The sequence below is a fragment of the Liolophura sinensis genome, chromosome 10 (genome assembly GCF_032854445.1).
Source record: "Liolophura sinensis isolate JHLJ2023 chromosome 10, CUHK_Ljap_v2, whole genome shotgun sequence".
Classification (NCBI taxonomy): domain Eukaryota; kingdom Metazoa; phylum Mollusca; class Polyplacophora; order Chitonida; family Chitonidae; genus Liolophura; species Liolophura sinensis.
In genome coordinates this window covers 22,924,741-22,942,794 of record NC_088304.1, presented here as the reverse complement: position 1 = coordinate 22,942,794, position 18,054 = coordinate 22,924,741, and the positions used below count along the sequence as shown (strand labels likewise).

Genomic DNA, 18,054 nt, shown 5'->3' with positions numbered 1-18,054 from the left:
TACATGGCATGTGCAGGAACCTTCGGTATATTGCTGTCCAATTAAGTATGGATAATTTACAATGTCAAAATTGAAACTATCACTCGGAATATCGTGAAGTCTGCGAGGGAGGACACCATTTTAGTCTTTGCACAAATATAGGTCCCGATAATAGGTACCATTTGGAGAGTCTGTGGTTTCTTTCAAATGCAGCGAAAATGGGAATGGTTTTATGTACATATATTAAACCCATCTGGAAATGGACAGGTGTATATCAGGGAACTGCGAGAAATGGATTTCACTTCAACGATTTCACACTGACAAGCAATGTAATAATGTAGTGTTCACGGAGGATCCATGGCTCGGGAGACTATATTGCTCCACATCCGACTGCTGGCTCATGCATGACGAAGCTAATTTTTCCATACCTGATGAGGATGAGAGTTCGAATCCAGCTGGGGCCGATTGCTTGCCTGCAGTGATTAGTTCCAAATTCCTGACACAAGTCAAGTCAAATGAAATATTCGTAGCTCAAAAGCACCGATAGCCATCAGTTTCATGAGCGCATAGGCCTATAACCTGGGTGAATACGAATATGTAGGGACCTCCGTGATTCAGTTGGTTAGCGCGCTAGCGCAGCGTAATGACCCAGGAGTTTCTCACCAATGCGGTCGCTGTGAGTTCAAGTCCAGCTCATTCTGGCTTCCTCTCCGGTCGTGGATTTCCCCCGGGCTCTGCCCGGTTTCAACCCACTATAATGCTGGCCACCGTCGTATAAGTGAAATATTCTTGAGTACAGCGTAAAACACCAATCAAATAAATAAAATAAATAAGAATACGAATATGTGCATGTCCAGAAAGTTAGAGATTTGAACTTCACTTCAACGGTATGACACAGACCAACGGTGTAATATATTGTTCACAGGCACTGCGGAGGATGGTCGCCTCGGGAAAGTAGACTGCTTTACATCGGGCCGTTGGCCCTTCCATAACTAAACCTGTCTTTCCATAGCTAATGAGGGTGAGAGTTCGAATCCAGCTGGGGCCGATTGCTTGCCAGCAGTAATTATTTCCAAATTCCTGACAAGTCAAGTGAAATATTCGTAGCCTAAAGCACCAATGACCCATCAGTTTCATGAGCGCATAGGCCTATAGCCCGGGTGAATGTGAATATGTGTGTGTCAAGAAACTGAGAGATTTGAACTTCACTTCAACGGAATGACACAGACCAAGTGTAATATATTGTTCACAGGCACTGCGGAGGATGGTCGCATCGAGTATGTAGACTGCTTCACTTCCGGTCGATATGACTACACTAACCCTAATTTATTTGATCCTTAATTAAAGGGACATACGGCCTAAAGAAATTCAGAATTTTTGAGTGAGTGAGTGAGTGCTTGGGGTTTAACGTCGTACTCAACAATTTTTCAGTCATATGACGACGAAGGAATCCTTAGGGTGCATGCACGTGTAATGTGCCTCCTTGTTGCAGGACAGATTTCCACCGCTCTTTTATTTAGTGCTGCTTCACTGAGACGACTTACCGAAGGCAAGTAAGCCGACCCGCCCGAGCTATTATACTGATACGGGTCAACCAGTCGTTGCACTATCCCCTTCATGCTGAACGCCAAGCGAGGAAGTTACAATTTACTCTTTTAAAGTCTTAGGTGTGACTCGATCAAGGATTGATCCTGGATCTACAGGATCCCGAAGCTGACGCTCTACCAACTGTGCTATCCGGGCCGGTCCAGAATTTTTGAGTGGGTTCAGCAAAATACCGAAGTAAGATATAAGATAATATCGCCGGTGGTGGTATGTCCCTTTAACGCCATATATATAATTTATCACTTAACTACGGTCATGGCGGTCAGTTTTAGGAACGGATGAAAAAAACAACAAAAAAACGGGGCGGTCTGTGTAATTAAACCACGGCCATTTTTGCAGACTTGAAAGTCATAGTAGTTGCACCACTAAACATTGGGCTGTGCAAACGGTGCCACTAGAACTGTCGACATTTTATTCACGTCAAGGTGCTATACACACTCCTTACAGCGAATGCGTCGCTCTCTACCTTTCGCTTTACACCACTGCCACAAATGGCAAATTTTGTACAGCAATCTTGACCATCGCCGAGGTCACTGGGGTCACGATGATGATGCAGGAAGACAAATGATGTCAGAAAACACACCTTTGACCATATCAACACTTAATACACATGTATCCCCTTATCTAAATTACATACAAGATGATTCTAACCAAAAGTTAGAACAATTTTTTGGATGCACGCTGCTTGAATAGTTCCGCGGTACGACACGCGATGAGGTTAAGCCTGAACAAGTCTACGTGTGTTTCTTAGGTCAACCTTGTCTATTGGTGGCAGTCATGTAAAGTGAAAGGTAAACAGCGACACATGAGCTGTAAGGAGTATATGGGTGCTGTGTAGGGCCTACTGAAAAAAAAAAAGAAAAAGCCGATCCGATCGAGCTGAAATTTGATAAGCTGTCACATGAACAGTAGGCGTACTTAAATAGTTGAAATGTTATACTTCTGTATCAGGGTTAATCCAGTAATGGGGTTTTACAATTTCGTACAGCGTACACATGCAAATTATAATTTTGTATAGCTATTTTCCATAGGTCACGCGACTGATTTTTCAATTTCCTTCCACTTCGTCGCTATATTATCAATGGTGCAAATTTTGACCGTATATGATGCAACTTTATGGGCTGTATCCAACCAAATATATCGGAAGTTTCTAGATTTTACCACAAGTGCAAAAAAATAAAACTCCTCGACAGACTAAAAAAATTTATTATAAATGGACCAGTGTCACCAACCATCCCCCTCCCCCCCCCCCCCCCCCCCCGCCAAGACACAACCATTCAGTAATTTTTGCATGAAGGAAATTACGTACGGCGAGCCTGTTATCTTGCATGGAATGACACATAGGCCTCTCCCATACAATGTATTCTTTCTGTCGACCACTATAGACTATCACAGGTAAATCAAAAGGCACAGTACAATAGTGCCAGCGTCTGAAATTAATGAATTATTTCTTCCAGCTGGTTTTAGTACAAGGTTCACTGAACATACCGCCTATGGTTCAACTCAAGTTTACTCCTTTCATTCTTATTTGGGTTTTTTTCGCTATCATCATGAACACAATGTATGCACCAGAAATGGTAACACGCTGATAGCATGGATCCCAGTAACACTGTTGATTAACAGCGATCCCTTGTGTAAACACCGTCAATGGTTGGATCCTGTATCATTCCATTTGATACCATTTATAGTTTCTTATAAATTCCCGGTCACTCCACACATGCCGACAGTCTGCCTACTAAAGGACTATATTACTGATCTTCATTTCTCAGCTCCTTTTGATAATGGTTAGGCCACATCAATTTTATTTTGTGTTTTACGGGAAAGCTGATACTAAAAAAAATATAACACTGTAATGAAAATTTCACTGAAAATCCCTCTTTCATTCTGTCCAATCTTGATGGTTTTATGATTTAATTAATGTTCATGGCGTTTCGATCTTGCAAACAGGTCTTCAACGGGAACAAATCATGCTAGCAATGTCGGCTGCAGACAGCGCTGATATAGCCTGACGTAACAGCGATGTGCCACGGAATACAAAAAAAATCATGTCAGTATGCGCAGTAATTTAGCTGTGAAGGGTTTTAATCCCATATAATCCTTGTCGGCATGGCCACGTCTCTGACAAGTGTGTGTCAACATTTTAACCTGCCTGATCTGCCAATGGCAATCGAGAATCATGGATGATGCTGTGACAAATTTTTATACCCTCTTCAGATACCGAAAAAAATATTTTTCCCACTAGTAAAATGATAATTCAAGTTTGAATGGCCCTTTACACAAAGTTAAAAGCAAAGAAACACTTGCATGTAATATGTTTAGATGAACCACAATTACCCAGGGGCCGGTATCATGAAGCTCACTTAGCTAAGCATTTATTTATTTATTCGATTGGTATTTTACGCCTTACTCATGAATACAGCTAGCATTATGGTGGGTGGAATCAGGACAGAGCCCGGGAGAAACCCACAACCACCCACAACCATCTACAGGTTGCTGCAAACCTTCCCACGTACGACCGAGAGGAAGCCAGCATGAGCTGGACTTGAACTCATAGCGTTCCCATTGGTGAGCGATTCCTGGGTCATTACGCTGCCTTGGCTAAGCAAGCTCTTAACTCCCATGACTTAGCCTAGGGCAACATTACACCAAGTAAGCTTCATGAAACCGGCCTCTTGCTAAACACTGTCCACAATAATGCTTTGCTTGATTTTTTTTTTTTTTTTTTTTTGTATATAATTTATTGAACCACGGAAAATGCACATGAAACTTGGGATTTCATGGCGGCCTCTGCAGACTATATTGTGACATCAGGTTTTTGCCACTTAACACACAGACTGCTGGATGTGATCATTCAATATGCATGTACACATAGATCTATAAATGCATTCACGGAATGCACCTTGAAACAAACCATTTCAAGCCACCATAAAATCTGATGTTTTAATGTTATTTTAATGTAGTTTTAATCAAACTACTTTCCTTTAATATTGTTTCGTCTATAACATATTTCATTTTAGTGTTTCCTTTGCCTTTAACCTTTATAGATAAATGTTTTCCTCATCATTGTCATTATCTGTCACAGTTCACACCCCACCTGCTCAGGTGTGTAGATGAAGTCAGAAATGATGCAACAACACTAAAACAGAAAAGGTTTATCGAAGTTTTTGTATTTTTTATTTTTTGGATTTTTTTTTTGTTTCTTTTCATTATTTTGTAGTTCTGTTGATGTCAGTTCCGAAGCTTCACACTGCCAAGAATTGGCACCAGAGAGAAGAAAAAAAAAACCTTACATATTTAAAAAAAAAAAAAAAATCAGGCCAACTTCTGCACATTAGTACAGAAAGTTCCTGTTTTTAAGAACGTCCTGGCAAGGTGCAGAGATATATAAGAGGTTTGTTTCATAAGTCTGTATTATTGTTTTTCACAAACCTCGCTTCTTTTACGCCAACTCAATGAAGCTTCTTGCAAAATGTCCTGACATCATTGTTTAACTGTTGGCATTTTCTCTTCCCTTTTTTCATGCTTACACATCACATTCACACATCCTCGGATTAGATTTTATCCTAATGCGCAAACAACTGCACACGTCACAGGTTAAAAAAAAAAAAAGAAGAAAAGAAGTTGCGTGAACTTCTGGGTCTCCACTGGGAAAGGAACAGTTCCTTTTGGTACAGACACCAGTCTGCCAGTGTTTTTTTATATATTACCATGATTTGCAGCTTCACATTTCATGACTTGGGTTCCACGCGAGATGTTTCCTTCTTTTCTCTTTTTTTGGTTAAAAATTGTATTCCCTAAGAAGCACATATGGTCAGTGCATTCATTAAGCCAGGCTCTTCCCTTATTTCATCTAATTTCACACTGCTTCAATACTCATCCTATTAGTCTATATTGACTCAGAAAACATTCTTCAAAGGGAGATAGCCTTGCACCCACTCAACTGTTCTCTAAAATTCATTCATATACGGCTGAACTCCCAAAAAAAAAAAAAAAAACAACATCCTTGAAATTTCTGAAGGCATAATTGAGAAGCATCCTCAAGAAAAGGTCCTCTGTTAAAATCAGCTGCAGAATCAGGGCTTGCTCAGCGCTGAATCCTTTCTCACACACCTTTTTTATCACTTTCGTCCATCCTTATGATCTCATGGGCCAAGATCCACACTTAAAAAACATGACTGCTCCATTCGGTGTCTGGGAGAGGCATTTGCCTATATTGCCAGTGGAGTGACCTCCTTTGGATAACTGTACTCCTCCCATCTTAGCATCTAGGAATGGCCTTAGTACCACAGCGTCCCTAGGAACCCAGCTGTGAGCTGAAGCCAGTTCTCTCCCCTTTCTGACACCTCAGTTCCAGTGAACAAAGCCTCTGGTACATGTTTTACATAACCTGTCAACAAACAAAACGAAATAAAAATAATCACAGTCAAATTGTAGGATTTCCAGGAAATGAATCAAGACATTTGGAAAGCCCTTTATTCGGACAGGAAAATGAAGCAATGTAAAAATATTGGTATTGTAATGCAAATGTATTTATTTATTTATCTGATTGGTATTTTACACCGTACTCAAGAATATTTCACTTATACGACGGCGGCCAGCATTATGGTGGGAGGAAACCGGGCAGAGCCCGGGGGAAACCCACGACCATCCGCAGATTGCTGCAGGCCTTCCCACGTACGGCCAGAGAGGAAGCCAGCATGAGCTGGACTTGAACTCACAGCGACCGCATTGCTGAGAGACTCCTGGGTCATTACGCTGCGCTAGCGCGCTAACCGACAGTCTAAATGTAAGTCTACAACAGAGCAAAAAACACAGCAGCCTAAAACATCAGTAACATGTTTAAAGTTTCACTTCAGAATAACAGAGTGTATTCAAACAAAATCAGCAAAACTGTCACAATAACAAAGTATTTTGAAAGAAAGTTTACAAAACTGTTCAACTGGATAACAGGACAAAATGGGCACAGGTTGGTTGGGAAATGAAGAAAAGAGCACAAAACTCAAACTTGATCTGTAATCTGTCATAGTCACGTTTAATTCAATGCAAGAAATGGGGTCCATGAACATCAATTTAGTTTGTCAAGGGGATTTATTAATTCAAGGTCTGGAGATAGAGGACTTCACAATCCAGTTCTCCAAATTTTGAGTGAGTGCTTGGGGTTTAACGTCGTACTTAACAATTTTTCAGTCATATGACGAAGAAAGGAAGTGCATGTAATGTGCCTCTTTGTTGGAGGACAGATTTCCACCCCTCTTTTATCTAGTGCTGCTACACTGAGACGGCTTACCGAAGGCAAGTAAGCCGCCCCTCCCGAGCCATCATACTTATACAGGCCAACCAGTTGTTGCACTATCCCCTTTTTGCTAAATGTCAAGCGAGGAAGTTACAACTTCCTCTTGTAAGGTCTTAGGTATGACTCAATCCAGAATTCCAGTTTTGAGGCGGAAGGTTTAACTATAGGCCACCAAAGCAGTCCCCAAATAGTTACGGTACTAAATATCTTACCTTATATATGATGTAGCACTACAAATACTTCTGGTAGCTTTAACCTTAATTTCTTTTACTTATTCAGGAACTGAATTTCACACACAAGATGGCTAAACACAATGTTGCATTCTACCATGAGAAAAGTCTTACCTTACATAATCAACTGAATTGGCTAACTGTCCATTACTGTGTCACTGGCTATGAGGGTAAGAATGGACTTGGGGTATTCTACAGCCATCAGAAAAGAGCCTTACCTTACATAATCAATTGAATTGCCTAACTGTCTATTACTGTGTCACTGGCTATGAGGGTAAGAATGGACTTGGGGTATTTTACAGCCATCAGAAAAGAGCCTTACCTTACATAATCAATTGAATTGCCTAACTGTCTATTACCGTGTCACTGGCTATGAGGGTAAGAATGGACTTGGGGTATTTTACAGCCATCAGAAAAGCGCCTTACCTTACACAATCAATTGAATTGCCTAACTGTCCATTACCGTGTCACTGGCTATGAGGGTAAGAATGGACTTGGGGTATTTTACAGCCATCAGAAAAGAGCCTTACCTTACATAATCAATTGAATTGCCTAACTGTCTATTACTGTGTCACTGGCTATGAGGGTAAGACTGGACTTGGGGCATCCCTTGATTTGGCACTGGAAAACAGAGTAATAATTATTGTCATAAAATGAGGCAAGAGCAGCATTCAAACTCTTTAATCAAAAACAGAACACAAGAATACTGCATTTCACATACAGTTTTGTATTTAAAAATCCCCATTCAGAAGCATATGATGGTCTTCAAATGATACTTTTCATGCCAAGGCATAACTTTTTCTGATCAGATTTTTATAGGATGAATTAATTGATCAAAATGTGTCAGCTGAAAAAATTTAAGTGAAATAAAATAACCATAAATCCATAACATGTGATCATTCATTCAAAGAAGACCTACCTTGATAGTAGGTTAGATAAGGCATGTTGCCTGGCTGAGAGACCTGGCTGTATCATGATACAGTATAGATTTACTGGGGATGTATCACCATGCAGAATAAATTTAGTGGGGACGTATCACGATGCAGTATAAATTTACTGGGGACATATCACGATGCAGTATATATGTACTGGAGACATACCTAGACAGTGAGGTATATAGGGCATGTTGCCTGACTGAGGGACCTGGATGTATCACGATACAGTGTAGATTTACTGGGGATGTATCACGATGCAGTATAAATCTACTGGAGACATACCTAGACAGTGAGGTATATAGGGCATGTTGCCTGACTGAGAGACCTGAATGTATCATGATGCAGTATAGATTTAGTGGGAACGTATCACGATGCAGTATATATGTACTGGAGATATACCTAGATAGTGAGGTATATAGGGCATGTTGCCTGACTGAGAGACCTGAATGTATCATGATGCAGTATAGATTTCCTGGGGACATATCACGAGGCAGTATATATGTACTGGAGACATACCTTGACAGTGAGGTATATAGGGCATGTTGCCTGACTGAGGGGCCTGGATGTATCACGATACAGTATAGATTTAGTGGGGATGTATCACGATGCAGTATAAATCTACTGGAGACATACCTAGACAGTGAGGTATATAGGGCATGTTGCCTGACTGAGGGACCTGGATGTATCATGATGCAGTATAGATTTCCTGGGGACATATCACGAGGCAGTATATATGTACTGGAGACATACCTTGACAGTGAGGTATATAGGGCATGTTGCCTGACTGAGGGACCTGGATGTATCACGATACAGTATAGATTTAGTGGGGATGTATCACGATGCAGTATAAATCTACTGGAGACATACCTAGACAGTGAGGTATATAGGGCATGTTGCCTGATTGAGGGACCTGGATGTATCACGATACAGTATAGATTTACTGGGGATGTATCACAATGCAGTATAGATCTACTGGAGACATACCTTGACAGTGAGGTATATAGGGCATGTTGCCTGAGTGAGAGACCTGAATGTATCATGATGCAGTATAGATTTACTGGGGACGTACCTGGGTGAGGTATATAGGGAATATTGCCTGACTGAGAGACCGGGATGCCTCCCATCCCAGGCTGTTGTATCACATGAGGTCCCGGGCCTGGGTTACCAACATGAGCTGTAACATGAAACGGATGTCAAAATTCAAGTGGCAATACAAATTGAGGGCCTCTTAAGTGACTAATAAGTGACTAATCATAAACACAATGTTAACTTTGAATAGCCTCACTTAAGCCAGGGGTTTATACATTTCATATGGCTATTTCTCTGCTATAGTACATGTAGGTATATTTAGATGGTTTGAATTTGGATCTCACAAAATTCATTTTCAAAATTTCATTGCAGAATCAAGAATTTTATTTGGCTTAAGAGCAGAGATTACGAATTTCTACAAAAATATGAGACCAATCCATTTTTTCCTTTTGCCAGTCATTTCGAAAATTAAGTCATCAAATGGTCATTCGTAAGTTGCTAACAGACCTTTCCCCATACGACCACAGAAAAAGCCAGCATGAGTTGGACTCAAACTCCCTGTGACCGCATTGGTGAGAGGATCCTGGCATACTACTCTAATTCCCTAACCCTTTCAGCATAAGAAAAAGCCACTTTCAGTGCGATACATGTGCATTTTTTTAATTTTGATTTTGGAGAAAACTACATAGGCCAATATCATGACTTCACAAAAAGTGTAATTTTATCGATCTACACAGAATAATGCCTTCAGGATATGCTTGAATAAACAACTTGCAAACATGCGACAAGGTTGAAGAATCACCGTAACCAATAGGCCACAAAGGCCCCGATTAAGACTACCAGCCAAGGGTTCTATATTGTTGGAGAAATGACAACTTTGTTTTAAAATTGTTAACATCTTGTAACCCAATGGCCTTTAGAACTCCTGTCATATAGTTCTACCATACTGTTCCCCTGCACTCACTTGGTACTTGATGGCCTGGGTACTGATGACTGGGCTGCATCTGTCCATGGCCTTGCATCTGACTGTGGCCCTGATGATGGATCATCATCGGGCCGCCGTGGGAATGGGCATGAATCATGTGGGGGCCTGACGAGGGCGGATGGCTCTGAGGCAGAGACATAGGCGGGGCGCCTTGCATGGAGTGGCCGTGGGGCGGGTGATTCAGGGCGTAGGCGGGCATGGACAGGTGGTGTATGCCTGACGGGGACGTGGGATTGTGGGGGCTGGCCTGTAAGGGAGGGTGACTCTGCTGGCCCATTCCGGGGCCCGGGAAGATCAGGTGTGGCTGAGGGGTGCCTGAGTTGGGCGGGTGTCCCCCTGGTTGCGAGCCAGGGCCACCGTGGTGCTGTACAGGGCTAGGAGCAGGGTGGTGACCTCCAGACTGTGGCCCCATCTGTCCACCGCCAGGGTGCTGAGGCTGGCCATGGTGCCCTACCCCGGGGTGCTGGCTGATATGGGCAGGCGTGGGTGGGTGCTGTGGCCCTGGGTGTGGGAGATGGGCCGGCACTGGTGGCGTCACTGAGGAGAACAAGACAAAAAGTAACACACTGTATTCTACCTGAACTGAGCATTTAAATTCAAGTGACATTCTGTCTTATTCTGACTGATTCTACCACCTTATAAAGTCACTGAAGTGTTTTTGTGCAGTCTAATCAATTTCCTGAAATACTTCAGTGTTGGTATCAAAGGTATCATTTTAAGACAGTTATGGGCTTCTGAAAAAGTGCATTATTACGCAGCAAAGTTTAGGAGAAATACACCACTCAAAAATTCCTCACATATTCCTTTCACTGTTGTTTACATATTAAAGGTCATAAAGAATTTCTCACATATTTATACATTTGATTGTTTGATTGTTGTTTAATGCCACACTCAATAATTTTTGACGCATTCGAGAATGGTCAGCGATTGGGTTGAAGAAACTTACAGTGCCTAGAGTAAAAAAAGTAAGCAACTGGCAAACTTTCCACATATTGGAGAACGCCATATGAGTAAGACAAGGCGTTTTAATGAATGTCAGACTGCTTATTATCACCAAGACCTCCAAACAAAGATGCTAGTTACACAATCTGAATAACAGACCCGGATTCAGAGAATGGGGTCCATGCTGTCTAATATCCCACTATTTACTTATTTATCTAATTGATGTTTTACGCCGTACTCCAGAATATTTCACTTATATGACAGCGGTCAGCATTATGGTGGGTGGAAACCCGGGGGAAACCCACGACCATTTGCTGGTTGCAGATAGACCTTGTCACATATGGCCGGAGAGGAAGCCAGCATAAGTTGGACTTGAACTCACAGCGACCGCATTGGTGAGACACTCCCGGGTCATTACGCTGCGCTAGCGCGCTAACCAACTGAGAATATCCCACTAAGAATGTTTGCCAATCTCAATTAGGGTTTCCCAGACTGACGAATGTATTTTACAACAGTATTTGGTAATACAGACAGTTGCACCTAACAAGAGAATAACTGTAGATAACCTCAAATTTGCTCTACGACTAAGTATCTCATTTTCCCGCATTTTAAAAGTTCTACAGATCTTAGCATGAGTTCTGAAGTCCGGTGTCAAAGTAGGATGATACTCAACTGGAATAATGCAATAGCAAGTACCAAAGGCAATATTTTGTCTCTAAAAATACAATTTCTGAAATGCAATGAAATTTGAGGTCATTCACAACAGATTTCCATGACTACATCTGTGGGGGTTGTATACGTACTGAAGACTGGGTACTGCGCCTGTGGGTTATGCTCCTGGGGCCCCTGGGGGTTGTTGGGCATCACGGACAGATTTGAGGGCATCCGTGTCCCGTGACTGACAGGCAGTAACTGTTCACACAGAAATACACATTTGCTTATTCAGGAGATTGGTGTTTAATAACGTACTCAAGATTCACATGAGGGATTTTGTACCTATACATGGATAGAACATGTCATAAAGCAAAATACACAGCGCACAAACAATGTGTTTCATTATTACTTCAAGATAATCTCGCTCATATGATTGATAGCCATCATGTTTTCCACTACAAGAACAAACACAGCTTGGGAAAGGCCTGAACACCTCACCAGGTACTGTAATTCTTAAAACTTTATTCAAGCATATTCTGAAGGCCTCATTCTATGTAGACTGACAAAATTAGACGTTTTGTGAAGCCCTGAAATTGGCCATTCCAACCAATGTAGTTTCATCTACAAAATCAGACGTGCGTAAACCGCACTGAAAGTAAGCTTTCATATGCAAAAAGGTTGAGGAATTTGGGTAAATAATTTCTTTCATTCCACCACAAAATTCAGAAATAACTCTTCCCCCTAAAGGTTTGTGAAGGGCTCTGGTACCTGTGGATAATTGACATGCGTTGGCTGAGGCATTCCCCCCTGGACAGATACCATTTGGTAAGAGAAGAATGGGTTGGTCGTCTGGGCCAGTAGGGGCTGGCCCGTTGCAGCTTGGGCCGCCGCATTGTAGTCGGGCCGCTGTGAGACAGAGACCACTGCTGAGGACGAGAAACAAGCACATGGTCCGTTCAGACAAGATCAATATGAAGTACAATTGACTGATATTTTTTTATGCTACACTTAAGAATATTTCACTTCCAACAGCTGCCAGCATTACAATGGGAGGAAACCATGCAGAGCCTGGGGGTAAACCCACGACCATCCTTTATATAGATTGCTAGACAACTATGAAACCATTACACTAATTAGAGAAGAGAAGAGAAGTGTAGGTCCATTAGTTTGATTTCTGTTGCAATCAGTATAAGCTACTATAAAATGTTGCTATGCGTTATCAGAAATGGCCCAAAATTTCACCCCTGACAAAGTTGCCTCAGTTTGAGAGATCTGTTGATAAAGAAATTTTTTGACGTCTTTGCGAAAGGTTGAATGGTATCCAATTGGAAATATCCAAGTTTTAGCACTACAGTAATATTTTGTGACACATATCTGCTTCTAAAACTGCACTATATTGGGCAAAGTTTAAAGTCATAAACTGTACTTCAATTTGAATCTGTGTGCAAATGTGTGAGAGCCGAGGTCAAAAGATGTTACCAGTTATAAGCAGTTTACCCACACAAATACAGCCTTCTCGGGGTTTTTTCTCCAAAAACCAGCAATCTCCTATACTGCACCCCCCTTGATATAAATGGTGAGAGCTTCCAGGGCCTAGGCGGACCCTGGACTCTCCTCTGATGGGCTGGGATTCAGAATTTGTTGCCTCAGCGCCCCCCACAGAGCTTGTGTGTTCCTCTTTTGACTGAATGTAGCTAGATTTTCTTACCTCTTTTGGGAAATTTTGGCTGTGGCATGACTCCTGACATGAAGGCAAGTTGCACAGGTCCCAGTTGCTGGTGTGCGATTACTGGGCTCTGGGTCTGAGGCCGTGGAGGCGTGGGAGTGTTGGCATTGGAGTGTTTCTACAACCAGGACAGTCGGATTAATGAATGAATGACCATTAATACCATACTCACGAGTTTTTCACTTATATGATGGTGGGCAGTTTCATGTGGAGGAATCCAGAGTAAACCACTAACCTTTGGTGACTCACTGGAAAACTTAACCCATGTGTCGCTTAAAGAGATATTCTGTTTTATGACATGCCAATCTGAGATCAGTAGGATGATAAATGAAAGTTTAATCAACTTTAACATTTCTTACGTCATGCAACAAGATGTGACGTCATATGTGGCGTAACACTATATACACATATTTGTAAAGGCCTTCAGTTTTCAACATTCAACGTAAAAAAGTTCAAAAACACGAACTTATCACATTGCCAAAATATAAATAACATACGGACTAATTTATCTGATCGATTGTGATCAAAAATATTTCAGTTACATAACGACAGCCAGTATCATGCTGGGAGGAAAAATAGCCCAGAGCCAGGGGGAACCCAGAGCCATCCGTAGGTTGCTGGCAGACCTTCTCACTTACGACCAGAGAGGAAGCTAGTATGAGCTGGACTTAAACTCACAGTTATCACATTGGTGAGAGCACTGTACTGCGTTAGCTAGCTTAGAACTATGCCACGGAGGCCCCTTAATTCACTCTATATATTTTGTGGTACGACAAATACAGGATGGATATTTGAGTTTAGAGACCTGGGTCCGTATATATCAAGCAACTTAAGACTTAAGTCATTACTTGGAAGTCTTTAAAAAGCCAAAATCCGAACAGGAAAGAACTCATACTGTGGTTAGTGCATTATTCTGCAGTATTTATTTATACATTTATTTCATTGATGTTTTACGCCATACAGCAGCGGCCAGCATTATGGTGGGAGGAAACCAGGCAGAGCCCAGGAAAAAAACATGACCTTCTGCAGGTTGCTGGCAGACCTTCAGACGCACAGGTTGTTTTGTAGTAAAGTGTACAAATATTTTATTTGTAGCTACGTTTGAATCTTTGACTTGAGTCTTAAGATTTTTGATAAGTATGGGCCCTGGGCCTAGCTGTTTGAAAGTGTATTAGCTAATACTGGTACTAACTCAAATTATACATCTAAAATCTCAGCCAAACTCAGCAGCCAATGCAGTCGTCAAAGTACAATGTGTAACAGTAGTACATTAATTCATATTTTATATACTGTCACACAATTATTTCTGGACAAAGTACAAAAATTGAAGAAAAAGCTTAAAGTTTACCTTAAAATCTGGCATTAAGTTTTACAATAGTTTTGATTAGCCAGAAATAGTAGAAGGATCCACCTATTCATACTTACAGGTTGGAAAGATTTTGCATTGGGGTTAAAAACTTTTGCATTTGGATTTAAAGTTGATTTCTTCACAGCCCTGAAAATTAAATTAAAACAGGCAAGCATTAAAGACTCATATCAGTGTTCATAGTATTCATACAGTCAAGGGAATCCCTAAACCTTGAGATAATTCTTAAACGCGGGGGGATTTCTATGATCAGTGTTCTAAAACTGTAGTCAAATAAACTCCCATTACATGAAAAGATGCTATAAAATGAAGAGTATGCCTTAATGGAAAATGAAGATAAATATGCCAAAAAAAAAAAAAAAAAATTAGAATTTTGTTTTTCATCCTTGAGGCAAATTTTAGAACCCCAAAATTGTGATATTTCAATCACAGATGTGAGGTACTAATATCAGGCAACTTCATTTCCATGATTAATTCATTGCAAAACTAAATTGCAAAATGCCTAAAATTTTGAGAAATGAAAATATTTGTTAGTAAAATGCATATTAAATATAGCTCCCATATTCAGGGGTCACAGCTCTTGCTTCGTGGCTACTACTTACTCTGCTAATAATTTATCTTTGCTCTCTTGCTCTGTCTCTTTCTTTCCTGGCTGACCTTCTAACCGCTCCTTCTCTGCTGACTGACTTTTCTCTTCTGACGACGCCTTACTCTCACCATCTGATAACTGAAACAAAAACCCAACATCACCATTTAGCCTGAACGAGTTACCTATTCTTGTTTCAAGCACTGCCCTTTGTTAATAGAGTACATGCATGTGGTACCCACCATTTATAATGCGTGTGTATTGTTCAAGCCTTATAATATAGCGATGTTACAGAGTGGAAATGTTGATGCCATACAGAGTGGCAATGTTGATGTCCTACAGAGTGACAATGTTGATGTCCTACAGAGTGACAATGTTGATGTCCTACAAAGTGGAAATGCTGATGACCTATAGAGAGACAATTTTCATGTCCTATAGAGGACAATGGTAATGCCCTATAGAGTGACAATGTTGATGTCATACAGAGAGGAAATGATGTCATACAGAGCGAAAATGTTGATGCCCTACAGAGTGGCAATGTTGATGTCATACAGAGCAGAAATGTTCTGTCATACACAGCGGAAATGTTCTGTCATACACAGCGGAAATGTTCTGTCATACAGAGCAGAAATGATGCTCTATAGAGTGGCAATGTTTGTCCTACAGAGTGGAAAATGCTGACGCCCTATAAAGTGGTAATGTTGATGCCTATTAGAGTGGCAATGTTGATGTCATACGGAGTGGGAATGTTGATGTCATACAGAGCGAAAATGTTGATGCCCTAAAGAGTGGCAATGTCGATGTCATACAGAGCAGAAATGTTCTGTCATACAGAGTGGCAATGTTGATGTCATACAGAGCGGAAATGTTGTCAAACAAAGCGGAAATGTTGATGCCCTAAAGAGTGGAAATGCTTATGCCCTATAGAGAGGCAATTCTAATGTCCTAGAGAGGGTAATGGTCATGCCCTGCAGAGTGACAATGTTGATGTCATACAGAGTGGAAATGCTGATGCCCTACAGAGAGGCAATGCTGATGCCTTATACAATAGCAATGGTAACAATTTATGCCCAACACTGAAACCCTACAAGGTGGCAATCCTGATCCGCAGTAATGTGTTACTGTGGACGTGCTATAATTTGCTCACTGTTAAAGGTTTATAATTTACCAATGTTGACACAATATAATTGAATGCCTATAATGTGGATGGAAGCTAGAGATAACTGTCGAAGTGATAATACCGTCCAAACATTTCTGCGGCTTGTTTAACTTTCGATCAGGCAGTACATTTAGTTGAGACAAACCAGACCATATCAAGTAAGACTGGAGCATGAGCAGGACTTTAACGAACACCGATAACATTGGTGAGAGGCTCCTAAGTTATTGTACCGCGCTGGTACGCTAACCATCTGGCCACAGAGGCCTCTCCTACTTAGCAACTGTCACATGTACTAAGACTGTAATTCTTCAATTTTTTCACAAGGTCTTTATTCAAGCATATTTCTGAAGGCATTATTCTGTGTAGATTGATAAGATTACACTTTTTCTGAAGCCCTGGAATTGGCCGATCAAATCAATGTGTGTTTATCTCCAAAATCCCTTAAAGGTGTGTATAAGTTCAAAGTTGCTCTTTCATGTGCAAAAAGGATGAGAAAATAGGATACTATGAGGAGAAGGAGTACAGCCATTACCTTAAATTGAGCTCCAAACTCCCTAAGTTCTCGTATCTGTTCATCTCGCATCAAATCGTCTCTTGAAACTGAAAGTCAAAATTAAAGAAATGTATCTACTTGTACAAGAAGAGTGAAGATAACATTACGTTTACAATCAGTTCTGAGAATTTTTGAGCGTCAATGAATGCTTGGGGTTTAACGTCGTACTTAACAATTTTTCATATGAAGACCAAGGATTTTTTTAATCATGTGCGTGCAATGTGCCTCCTTGTTGCAGGATCGATTTCCAAATTTATCTAGTGCTGCTTCACTGAAATGACCTACTGAAGGCCAGTAAGCAGCCCCGCCCGAGCCATTATAGTGATAAGGGTCAACCAATCATTGCACTATCCTCTTTAACGCTGAACGCCAAGCCAGTAAATTACAACTTCCTCTTTAAAGGTTTTAGGTGTGACTTGACCCAGGATTGACCCTGGATCTACCGCTCCCGAAGCAGACGCTCTACCAACTAAGCTATGGGGGCTGGTTGAGAATTTTTGGACACAAGAAATGTGGCTCTTTTGACATCCAATCTCCCAATAATGACAGCATGAGATAAATTTCTAATGTGATATCTCATAGATCATATGTCTTCTTCAAGAATTGACCCACAAAAAGTTGCAGGCACCAACAAATGTGAAATGAAGTTATCAGTCAAGAACATGAAGAATGACAATAAGAATGGCATGTTACAATGTAAGTTTTGCTTTCATCATTAGGTTTATTAAAATTATTCTGGAACAAATCTGGGTGTAATGTAGCACAATTATGGCCGTTCTTGGCATGGCCACCATTTGTGCTGTTAGCTTTCACCAACTGGATAAACTAATCCTTGTTACAGAATACAAGCTTTTACCCCGTAATTGCCTACCTCCCGAATGATCAGATTTGTTGCTAGGAGGCGAGACTTGTGATGAGGAACCAGACGAGGTTTCTGTATTTGGCACGCTGTCATCTGGACTAGGTAGCTTTGGAGATTCCATGGATGATTGGTCAGTATTGTCTGTGAACA

At 41.1% G+C, this 18,054-nt stretch overlaps 1 protein-coding gene across 2 annotated transcripts in view; it reads right to left on the bottom strand.

Moving 5' to 3' along the window:
• Window positions 1–4,583: 4,583 nt before the first annotated feature.
• Window positions 4,584–18,054, bottom strand: part of LOC135476197 (ataxin-2-like protein) — a 49,870-nt gene continuing 36,399 nt past the window's right edge. For both annotated transcript variants that reach the window (XM_064756139.1, XM_064756140.1), the window contains 11 exons: window positions 17,914–18,045; window positions 17,022–17,089; window positions 15,347–15,471; window positions 14,804–14,873; window positions 13,361–13,496; window positions 12,421–12,578; window positions 11,802–11,910; window positions 10,036–10,593; window positions 9,112–9,216; window positions 7,638–7,728; window positions 4,584–5,971 (listed from right to left, as the gene is read on the bottom strand). In XM_064756139.1, coding sequence (XP_064612209.1) covers window positions 7,679–7,728; window positions 9,112–9,216; window positions 10,036–10,593; window positions 11,802–11,910; window positions 12,421–12,578; window positions 13,361–13,496; window positions 14,804–14,873; window positions 15,347–15,471; window positions 17,022–17,089; window positions 17,914–18,045 — 1,511 coding nt within the window. In that variant the 3' untranslated portion in view covers window positions 4,584–5,971; window positions 7,638–7,678. The remainder of the gene's footprint in view (window positions 5,972–7,637; window positions 7,729–9,111; window positions 9,217–10,035; window positions 10,594–11,801; window positions 11,911–12,420; window positions 12,579–13,360; window positions 13,497–14,803; window positions 14,874–15,346; window positions 15,472–17,021; window positions 17,090–17,913; window positions 18,046–18,054) is intronic.